The sequence below is a fragment of the Bufo gargarizans genome, chromosome 7, assembly GCF_014858855.1.
Source record: "Bufo gargarizans isolate SCDJY-AF-19 chromosome 7, ASM1485885v1, whole genome shotgun sequence".
In the NCBI taxonomy this organism is placed as follows: domain Eukaryota; kingdom Metazoa; phylum Chordata; class Amphibia; order Anura; family Bufonidae; genus Bufo; species Bufo gargarizans.
Window position 1 is genome coordinate 149512796 of NC_058086.1, and position 11835 is coordinate 149524630.

Genomic DNA, 11835 nt, shown 5'->3' on the forward strand with positions numbered 1-11835 from the left:
GTCGCGTGAACAAGCCCTAAGGCTGTAACACTAAATGAGTGGTATGGTTTTTCCCACGCCAGTTTATGGTGATGCTCCATGTGTTGACGTGGGGCTGTTGTGCCAACATTAGCACCCTGGCTGCACCTCAACTTCTGCCCACATCCTGCATAGCGCCACGTTAATGTCACCCAGTGACTTGGTGACAAATTCTCACACTGGCAAGTGTTGCTATTTATTTATTTTTCCCTCCACCAATGCGTGATATCTACCTGCCGCTGCTTTTATGAACCCGTGCACTGCTATGTATTCCTTACAGATAGTCTCCTGAGTACCTGACTGTGTACCCCTCCCACGTTTGGCTGCAGATCTCCCACTGCTTCCACCCTGCTGTCTCATGGGTATGTTTCCACTCTACTGGCACACTCCCACCCTTGCCCCTTTTGACTATGCCACCTCTTCACCCGGCTTCCCCGTGCGATCGGCTAACTTGTCTACATCTGTTTGGTCGTTGCTTGTCTCTTGCACATGTCTGACCTCTCGCAACAATTTGCTTCCACCTGACTGACCTAATTGGTAGTTGCACGCCTCGAGGTGTCCGCGGCAGACCTCCAAGTCTGTGCTGGCCTATAACTGCTGACTGTCCTCAAAGCTCATGCTTGCTGAAAAGTGGAGTAGAGCTGGCAGCTATCATTACTGGTCTAGCAGAAAGGGCATCAAAGGCAGGTTCAGGACAGGTGAGGGCACATAGGCAGTTCCTGGGCCATGCTAATTAAGTGTGGTGTCAGAGGAACCCACAGACTCCTGGTTGTGTGTATCTGTTGTCCCTTGAGATGATGAAGAGCAAGTCAACCATTCCAGTATAGTTGGATTGTTGGTCAAAACATGACCACTAGAGGACGGTGCAACAGCTGCTAACGCCCCCTTCCCCCCCCTTCTGCTGCTACTTGTGCCGACTACAGCAACGTTTTTGCCACTGTCCATTCCTTTTGAGGGCCCAGGCAACTGTTTGCCACAGTATACAGTAACTATTAGGCCTCATGCACACGACCGTTGTGTGCATCCGTGGCCGTTGTGCCGTTTTTTTTTCGCGGACCCATTGACTTTCAATGGGTCCGTGGAAAAATCGGAAAATGCACCGTTTTGCAGCCGAGGCCGTGATCCGTGTATCCTGTCCGTCAAAAAAATATGACCTGTCCTGTCCTATTTTTTTGACGGACAACGGTTCACGGACCTATTCAAGTCAATGGGTCCGTGAAAGAACACGGATGCACACAAGATTGGCATCCGTGTCCGTGACCCGTGGCCGTAGGTTGCTTTCATACAGATGGATCCGAAGATCCGTCTGCATAAAAGCTTTTTCAGATCTAAGTTTTCACTTCGTGAAAACTCATATCCGACAGTATATTCTAACACAGAGGCGTTCCCATGGTGATGGGGACGCTTCTAGTTAGAATACACTACAAACTGTGTACAAGACTGCCCCCTGCTGCCTGGCAGCACCCGATCTCTTACAGGGGGCCGTGATCAGCACAATTAACCCCTTCAGGTGCGGCACCTGAAGGGGTTAATTGTGCTGATCACGGCCCCCCTGTAAGAGATCAGGGCTGCCAGGCAGCAGGGGGCAGACCCCCCCCCCCTCCCCAGTTTGAATATCATTGGTGGCCAGTGCGGCCCCCTCCCTCTATTGTAATAATAGCTTGGTGGCCAGTGTGCGCCCCCCCTTCGGGCCCCCCCTTCCTCCCTCTATTGTAATAAATCGTTGGTGGCACAGTGTGCGCCCCCCATCGGCCCCCCCCTTCCTCCCTCTATTGTAATAAATTGTTGGTGGCACAGTGTGTGCCCCCCCTCCCTCTATAGCAGTAACAACATTGGTGGCCAGTGTGCGGCCTCCCATTCCCCCCCCGATCATTGGTGGCAGCGGAGTTCCGATCGGAGTCCCAGTTTAATCGCTGGGGCTCCGATCGGTAACCATGGCAACCAGGACGCTACTGCAGTCCTGGTTGCCATGGTTACTTAGCAATAGTACAATAGTAGAAGATTCATAGTTACCTGCTTGCTGCTGCAATGTTCGTGTCCGGCCGGGAGCTCCACCTACTGGTAAGTGACAGGTCTGTGCGGCGCATTGCTAAATGAACTGTCACTTACCAGTAGGAGCTCCTGGCCGGTCACAGACATCGCAGCAGCAAGCAGGTAAGTATGAATCTTCTACTATTGTACTATTGCTAAGTAACCATGGCAACCAGGGCTGCAGTAGCTTCCTGGTTGCCATGGTTACCGATTGGAGCCCCAGCGATTAAACTGGGACTCCGATCGGAACTACGCTGCCACCAATGATCGGGGGGGGGGAGATGGGAGGCCGCACACTGGCCACTAATGTTGTTACTGCTATAGAGGGAGGGGGGCCGATGGGGGGCGCACACTGTGCCACCAACGATTTATTACAATAGAGGGAGGGAGGGGGGGGCAATGGGGGGCGCACACTGTGCTGCACACAGGTGCGACACCTAAGGAGTTAATTGTGCTGATCATGGCCCCCTGTAAGAGATCGGGTGCTGCCAGGCAGCAGGGGGCAGTCATGTACACAGTTTGTAGTATATTCTAACCTGCAGCGTCCCCATCACCATGGGAACGCCTCTGTGTTAGAATATACTGTCGGATCTGAGTTTCACGATGTAGCTCATATCTGACAGTATATTCTAACATAGAGGCGTTCCCATGGTGATGGGGACGCTTCAAGTTAAAATATACCATCGGATTGGAGAAAACTCCAATCCGATGGTATAAAAGAACTCCAGACTTTACATTGAAAGTCAATGGGGACGGATCCGTTTGAAATGGCACCATATTGTGTCAACGTCAAACGGATCCGTCCCCATTGACTTGCATTGTAATTCAGGACGGATCCGTTTGGCTCCGCACGGCCAGGCGGACACCAAAACGACTTTTTTTTCATGTCCGTGGATCCTCCAAAAATCAAGGAAGACCCACGGACGAAAAAACTGTCACGGATCACGGACCTACGGACCCCGTTTTTGCGGACCGTGAAAATAAACTGTCGTGTGCATGAGGCCTAAGTCATAGTTAATCTGTTACATTACTGTCACAACAGTTGAACAATGTAAACGCTGAGATATGTTAGACCACCCTTTAATACTGAGGCACAGCAATTCTATATATAAACTAACAGATTAACTTATTTATGGCCGCAGTTCAACAAAATGCACACAGCGATTACACTCAACCTGCACTGTCCCTGCAGTCTCTCTATGCTCTCCCTACAGTGTCAACTGTCCCTGCAGTCTCTCTATGCTCTCCCTACAGTGTCAAAACTCTCCCTGCACTGTCCCTATCCAATGTTTTACAATTTAAAAGCTTCCTGAAACAATGTCCCTAGCGTCTTTCCCTAAGCTCTGCTCAGTGAAATGGCAGAGACCATGTGGGATGAAGGTTTTATAGGGCTATCTGTGGATTGGCTGGCTGCATGGCATTATGGGTCATATTGCATTTCAGTGCCATTTTTTGAAAAAAAATCTGATTCAGATCCAATTATGCTTTGGATGCTTCGATACATAGAATGTGTCAGCAGAAAAGAACCATTTGGCCCATCTAGTCTGCCCAATATACTGAATACTATGAAAAGCCCCTGGCCCTATCTTATATGAAGGATGGCCTTATGCCTATCCCATGCATGCTTAAACTTCACTGTTTTTGCAGCTACCACTTCTGCAGGAAGGCTATTCCATGCATCCACTCAATTCACTCAACACTGTCATATATAACTAATAAGCAGCCCTGAAACTACACAAATCGCTATGTGTGTGGTCAGGATTGTCGCACAACTCAAAACTTGATTGCCCCCCCCCCCAAAAAAAAGGGGTTATATCAGTGTTTTTGTTTTGTGTACCAGGGACAGGTTTAATGCAAAACAATTCACATGTATAACAAAACACAGTAATGATGCTTTTTAGGCTCCCACTCGGTGACTTACAGATTTTGCCTCTGACTAGTCATTCTCTTTCCTGCATAGATCACTCTGTCTCTTGGCAATGTCTTTCTGCATAATTAAACACACCCATTTATTATTAATGCATCCTTTCATTCCCATACTTGGTAATCCTCCCTGTTTAGGCACCAGTAGATATAATGCCCTCCCCCAGTAATGCTCTCTACACATATAATGCCGCCCAATAGTGCCTTTTACATATAATACCCCTCTTTACATAATTCCATAAGCTCTCCCAGTTGTGGCCTCTTTAAACATAGTGCCCTCCCCAGTAGTGGTCCATTTTAAATATGCCCCCCATAGTGCCTCTTTACTTGGTGCTCCCCAGTAAATAATGCATCCAAAACTTCCTCCGTAGTGCCCCCCGTAGTCTTCACAAACCAAAATATAAAAAAGGACAAAATACGTCATTATGACCTCCTGCACTGGGTCTCTGGTGGCTTGATGGATTTCCCTGCTTTGTAAAACAGGCTGCCAGAGCGGGCATGGATTAAGTCCTGAAAATGAAAGCACGGGCTACTATATTGGCATGTGTTCAGTATGGTGAAGGTGGATTCTACTGATCAACACTTTTGTGATTGCATACATCTCAATTCAGTCATGATGCTGCATATTTTGCCATCTTTTGTAGCAGTGAGGCGCTACTCAGAGTATTGGTTTTAGAAGATATACTGTATATTGCAGTAGCTGGCATGCACAGGCAGTAATAGACTTGATAATGCTGGTAGGTAGCACAGAGGATGGGGTGGTCATGTTTTCTAGACCCCATCCTAAATATTTTTGAAGAATCTAGCAAACTTTGTTATTGTTATACAGTAAAAACTCACAGCCACCCAAAATTTGTACTAAAAAGTAGTCTCTAGGGTGTGGCCTTCCAAAAGATGACCAGTACGTATAATCTATGGTGAAACCATACAGCAGAGCACATATGGAGGAATTTATCATCCCCCCTCCTCATGTCAGTTTTCTGGCGTAACTGACTTTTTAAAATACCATTACATACAGCAAGTGGTGTTTCAACACTGCCCACGCTACTTTTTCCGAAAAGGGTACATGGTGGGGATGGAGCATTTCTGCCATGAAATCTATGCCAGCTATGTGCTCAGAGGATGTGCTTAATTTATGACAAGGAGTCATAAGAACGTGGGCTCCGTACCCCTGAAATGAACTGAGCGGCCAGTTGAGCATGCACATTGCTCCATTAATTTTTATGGGAGATCTGGAGATGCCTTACTACACCGCTTGGCTGTCTCCAGAACTCCCATAGAAATAAATGGAGCGGCCAGTTGAGCATGCACATTGCTCCATTCATTTTTATGGGAGATCTGGAGATGCCTTACTACACCGCTTGGCTGTCTCCAGAACTCCCATAGAAATAAATGGAGCGGCTGCACACATGCGCAATCGGCCACTCCATTAACTTCAGGAAGCTGCAGGGGGAACAGGGCCCCTGTTCTTGTGATTGGTGGCGGTCCCCATGGTAGGACCCCACGATCTAATGGATATCACCTATCCACACGATGTAACCAGAATACCCCTTTAATACATATGACAAACTTGGAACGGTTTACTAGACAGAAAACCAAATCTACCTCTATTATGCTCAAACGTAGGTTTGTGCTAAAATTTCTATAAACTGCTTAGTAGTGGTCGCACTTAATACAGTATGTTGTAGTTTTTTTAATTTTTATTTTGTTCTTTGTATACTTTTCCATGTGCATTAATATTTTGATCCTTACCAGTATTTTTAGCCAACATCCTATGGTGAATGATGACCTACCAAACCGAATTATTGCTGGCACTGTACTCGTGAAGTCCAACGTGGTAAAGTTTAAGGAGAATGATGCCATTTTTGATGATGAGACGGTGGAAGAAAATATTGATGCTGTTATATTTGCCACGGGTTACAGCTTCAGCTTTCCTTTTTGTGAGGAGCTTAAAGTTCAGAACAACAAGGTCTCGTTATACAAATACGCCTTCCTACCAGAGCTCGAGAAGCAAACCCTCGCCGTCATTGGCTTGATACAACCGCTTGGGGCAATTATGCCCATTTCAGAACTACAATGCCGACTTGCCACAAAAATCTTTGCCGGTAAGGAAACTGAGTTCAGTTAATCAAATTTTAGATTTCATATCCACACATCATCCATAAAACTCCCTACAACTTGCCTGGTGAGGTGTGATTCTAGTGTTGGCTGAGGAAGTTGGAATAGGTTCACACCTTGGTTTAATTTATCCGACAGACCGTTCAAGCAGAAAATGTCCTGCTGAAGTTCACCAGGTTCTAGCCCTCAAGCCTGGACCCCATGAGTGCTGGGTTACAGCTAGACAAACAGCTGCATTCATGCTGGAAACTGGCTGGATCCCCTTATAATCTGAGCCGGATCTGGTGAACTCTGGTAGGCGGTTGGATCAGTTAAATGGAGGTGTGAACCTACTGTAAGAGGAAGTACATGTGGCCACTCCTTTGTCGTCCCCCCCCCCTTCTTAATGCAATGTCAAAAACTGCAAGGTTGAGCAGTGGAGTCAGTCAGTAAGTTATTTGCTGTTTAAGGCAGAGACTTTATTGCAGTGAACATTGCTAATACAGGCTTCCACACTGACACAGACCTGGCCTGCCATATCTTAATCCTAGTAAATTCTTATACCTCACGTGGGAATTACAGGCAAATTTGCAAGCACCTTATTTCCAGCCTTAGATTCTGCATAGAGAGACTCCTTGGGAAGATGGGAGTTCTAAAACTCCCATCCTTGCTCATATCCATACAGATCTGTCTGGGTGAAAATATGCATTGTGAATTGTTTAGAACAGTGTTTTGATCCCGTTGGCTCATGTACTACACCTCCCATTCTGCACTTTAGTAAAGAGACCTGTTTATTTTCAACAACTGGCCGGGTTACTGACTCCAGCACTATTCGCTAGCCACAGGACCTACAGCTCCAGCCTTGCACCCGTACAACACTCATCATATCAAGGACACCCTAACTTTTCATTTAAAACAAGACGTCTATAGGAAATAGAAATGTGATGTACATATTAACAGGTCATGTTAATGCATTTAAATGTTGTACCTTATTCTTCAGGAGAAAAATTGCTGCCATCTGCTAGTGACATGAAAGAAGATATCAGAAAAAAGAGAGAAGAGATGGCGAAACGGTAATTAACATTCTTTAATCAGTGAATTTATCTGCATTTACAGTGGAGCTTTCTGCAGGGGATCCCTGAGTGGGATCCAGAAAACTGCAGGTTTTATGAAACCTATTAGACCAGAAAAGACCATGCCCTGCTCTATGGCAATTATTATTTTTTTTCTCAAAAGTGCCACATTGTCTGACAGTGCCACTCCCAGGGGCTGCAATGAGCCATATAGGACACTTGATCGGTATATACGATAAATGTCTGATTGGTGTGAGTTTCACTTCTGGAAGCCTTCTATTCAATGGGACCATTTAATGTTTAGTATAGTGTATTGCAAAATGGTAAAAAAATAAATGAAATTGTCAGATGGAATAGAAACACAACTCCACTTTGTTTCTTCACGTTTTGTCTGGCATAGTATTTTGCAGGTTTACTATACTTACAAAATTTATAAACCTTTTTAAAAAGAAGAAAAAAGTTTTGTCTTACTCTATTTTGCCAACATCTTAAAATTTTCAGTAGAGGGAGGTCTCTTTTGTAGGGCCAGGTGTGTGTGTGTGTGTATTGAAACAAAGTTTTATGCGAATCGACTTCGGATGTTTCATCAAGTCTATTCGCTCATCCCTAACAGTAGCAAGATGGAGCACCGTCAGCAAGGCCAGATTTATTCATCGGCCTCAGTCGGCAGAGAGTGACAATCCTCCCCAATCCATTAGTTCATTTTAATAACTGATGTTTTGGACACTGGAGGAGAGCAACTTGGTCCATTTGTGTCACTATACCGCCTGTGGCATTGAAAACCCTCTCTGAGATGACACTGGAGGCTGGGCAGAAATCCATGGGGTCAGAGTGTAGGTAGGCCTAAACCTGGGTGAGGCGGGAGCTCTCAGCTTGCTGACTGGCCTCAGCCTGGCACAGCGCGTTGAAAAGATGCTCCATCATATCAAAGGTTGACTTTTTTTTTTTTTTTTTTTTAAGGTTTGCATTATTAAAGACTTTATGAACCTGTTTTTATTTTCTTGAACATGCGGTTGCCTGCACACTGCAATACTTCTGGTGTGTGGTTTTTTTTTTTTTTTTTTTTTTTTTTTAACCAACCTTCTGCTACATCTTGTCGGCTGAGTTGTAACTTGGCAGACCTGGGAGCCTGCACAAGGCCCCTAACTGCCATGGCAATCAATCAGCAGCCTACAAATGCATTCTGGGGGAGAGGGGGTTAATTATGGGACAGGAAGTACACTCTCTGTATAACTGCTCAGAAGTCAGTCACTACTGACTGCGACATCTGAGGTGTTAAGTGACTGGGATCAGAGTTATCTCTCATCCCAGCCATTGCAGACAGGTGTCAGCTGTGTTACACAGCTGACACCTGTTTGCTTATTGAGTGGGCTCTGCTCCTTACACTACCTGTGCACTAATGACCTACAATAACATTTGGTGTGCATGGGGGTATGTAATGCGGAGTGTGCCCTTTTGTGGTGCTGCAGGGAAACTGAACGCTTACGGACAGATTTTCCACAGGTTACAGCCGGTCACTTTTGGCCCCAGCAGGAGGACCCTTTGTGATCAGCTTGTTTTAGGCCAGACACACGAGTGAGCTCAATACAAGAAACTTGCTGCGTGTGTCAGTGTGAGGTCCTGTTGTGACTGCTACTGACAGAACCACACAACATTATGACTTATAATGCTGTGTGACCCTGAGTGTCCTGGAATCTACTGAATTACACTGACATAATGCTGTCGGTGTATTACAGTAGATTCCATGACTCTCAGGGTCACACAGCATTATTATTCCTTATATTGACATCTTTAGTATATTTATGTAATGTATAACATGAATATCTGGAATACGTATATGATTTTAATGTCTATTTTCTCATCCTCAGCTACGTTTGCAGTCAGCGGCACACTATACAAGTCGACTACATGGAATATATGGATGAACTGGCAGAATTGTTAGGGGTGAAGCCAAACCTGTTGAGTCTTTTCCTAACTGATCCCACGCTTGCCTGGAATGTTTATTTTGGGCCTTGCACACCATATCAGTATCGGCTATCTGGACCTGGGAAGTGGGTTAAAGCTAGGTCCGCCATCTTAAATCAATGGGATAGAGTTATAAAACCAATGAGAACTCGATATGTAGAACAAACCTCACACTTCTCTCTCTTACATGTATTCATGGGGCTATTGGTACTTTTGACTGCAATATTCTGTTATTAATGATTGAAGACAGTCCTGTACCTCCCTATGTAGAAATGAAATGCATTGTCCATGTGTAATTACATGCCTGTAGATTAATGGCCCTGAACCTACTGATGGGTTCGCTTTACCACCAGTGTCAAAGCCAGAGAAATAAAGGGTGCTTTACTTGCCTATTCACAGAATTAAAGCAGTCTCTGATAAAAATAAAATAAAAATTTTCCTGTAATACAAAAAAATGCATATAAAAAAAATCCATCAATCCATAACTTGATTTCGTTTGCATTTTGAAAAGAGTAGTTAAAGGAGTTGTCCATAGCCCCAATGGTCCTAGCGTGTAACCAATGCAAAAAAACAAAAACTGTCCTATCCTACAGGTTTCAAACCTGGATCGCTGAGGTGGTTGCATGCCCTTAGGTTAAATCTTCAAGTGTAGATAACACAATTAGATAAATGGGGAGGTCTCTGGTTTCATGTGAGGTACAGGGCTGTTTTTTTGTTATCATGTGTATGATACAATCTAATAGCTCGGACCACTCCAAGTAATACCGGTGCATGCCTTGATGGGGATGTGTCCAAAATCCCCACAGTAACATAATCCAAACCAAAGAAGATGGAGGCCAGGACTCCAATAGATGCGTAGAACTGGTATTTTATTCCAGATGCAACACTTGAGCTACCAAAGCCTTTGTCAGTCATACCTTGGAAAAGGTTTTGCTAGCCTAAACGTCACATCCGGAATAATATACAGACAGCAGTCCAAGATATATTCAGAACTGTGCTATATCATCTTCTTTGGTTTGGATTATCCATGTACTTTGACTCATTTTCCTTTTTGAGTAGTAAGCAAACTTCTAAACTAGCCAAGAAGAGTCGAGCAACATAGGGCACATTGCACAGATGAAGCCAAAGACCGTACATCTCCCTGCATATAAGGTGCTGGCTTATTTAAATAGGCCTTCAGCCATGACTCTGATCTTAAAGGGTCAAGCACGGACTTGTAGGACAGCTGCCTTACATCTGGTGGCATCCTAGGCAGAGCTTGTAGGAGCTCAGTTGCATCCCTTTCTCCCTTCACTATGCGTGAGGGGTATTGTGCACTATGTGCCTAGTGCTACCATGTTGGGCCTATGCCTGTAGTTAGTTTTAGTTTTTTTGTTTTTTGAACATTTCATCACGGCCAGGGTGAACTTGTGATGCATATGTAATACATACTCAGTACTGTGTACTAAGTGGTACTGCACAGGAAGCCTGTGGACTTATTAGCAGCAAATGTTTTCTATGGGGATGTAATAGAGCCATGATGCTGCTCCCAGTGTAAATCCTGTATTAGTATGAGAATTGATGCAGTACAATGCTGAGTTGCAATTGTAATCTACAAAAATGTACTTTGAAATATTAAAGTTTCAAATTGCAGAGTTTATTTTGTCGCTGTCTTTTATGTCATACTTAAAGTGCTTATCCAACTATTTGTAACTGATGATCATCGGCATCTGGTCCGCAAAGTCCCAGGTGTCGGAGCACCACCGATCAGCTGTTTGAGAAGGCCAGGCGTTCACTAGAATGGGGCTGAGCTGTGACGTCACTGGCCTAGCCTCGGAAGCAAGAAGGCTGCGGTGCTCACAGGAGTGCTGGGCCATCTAAGAAAAAAGCTGATCGCAGGGGTCCTTGGTGTTGGAACACTACTAATTGGGGTACTTTTACACTAGCGTTGGTGTGATCCGGCAGGTAGTTCGGTCGTCGGAGCTGCCTGCCGGATCCGCTGATCAGTGTGACAACTGACAGCATTTGTAGATGGATCTGGGTGCGGATCAGTCTACAAAGCATTGCAAGAACATATCTGTCTCTCCACTTGTCGTGTAGATGGACGGATCCGTCTTCAGTTTTCCGCATGCGCAGACCGGAAGGACGGAACCGTCCTTCAGTTATTTTGCAATGGCGGATCCAGCACTAATGCAAGTCAATGGGAATTAATGCCTGACAGTGACTGAGCAGAAGGCATACTGATGCAAACTGAACTGACTTCTACCCATTCAGAATGCATTGAGATTTGCCTGATCAGTTCTTTTCAGGCATGGAGCCCTTTTGACGGAACTCTATGCCGGAAAATAATAACTCTAGTGTGAAGGTACCCTTAGATGTTGATGACCAATCAAGAGAATAAAATTTGACATCCAAAGACAGTATGTCAGATCAGGGGTGTGACTGCACGGGGCACCACCTCAAGGGGGGGGACGGACGGGGGGGGACCGGGCAGACACTTGTGAAAGCACTAACTTCTGGCTAATCAACTGGATCAGTCGTCAGGATAGTGGTGGTTAAATGTTGCGGCAGGGCACAGGAGTGAGGTTGCCCTGCCATTCCCTCTGATAGGCCTCAGGCCATTGACCTCATCATAGCGCCACTTGAATAGAGTAGCATACAGCTCGGGACACAGGCTTGAAGAGGTCTGTCCTGAACTGCATCCTAACAGCAGCGTGAAGACAAACCTTTTGGGTGATTATTTGTAGGG

General features: G+C 45.3%; 1 protein-coding gene across 1 annotated transcript in view; it reads left to right on the forward strand.

Moving 5' to 3' along the window:
- Nucleotides 1-10741, forward strand: part of LOC122943302 (flavin-containing monooxygenase 5-like) — a 29107-nt gene extending 18366 nt beyond the window's left edge. Inside the window, exons 7-9 of the mRNA XM_044300932.1 lie at nt 5728-6077; nt 7070-7142; nt 9011-10741. Coding sequence (XP_044156867.1) covers nt 5728-6077; nt 7070-7142; nt 9011-9344 — 757 coding nt within the window. The 3' untranslated portion in view covers nt 9345-10741. The remainder of the gene's footprint in view (nt 1-5727; nt 6078-7069; nt 7143-9010) is intronic.
- The last annotated feature ends 1094 nt before the right edge of the window (nt 10742-11835 follow it).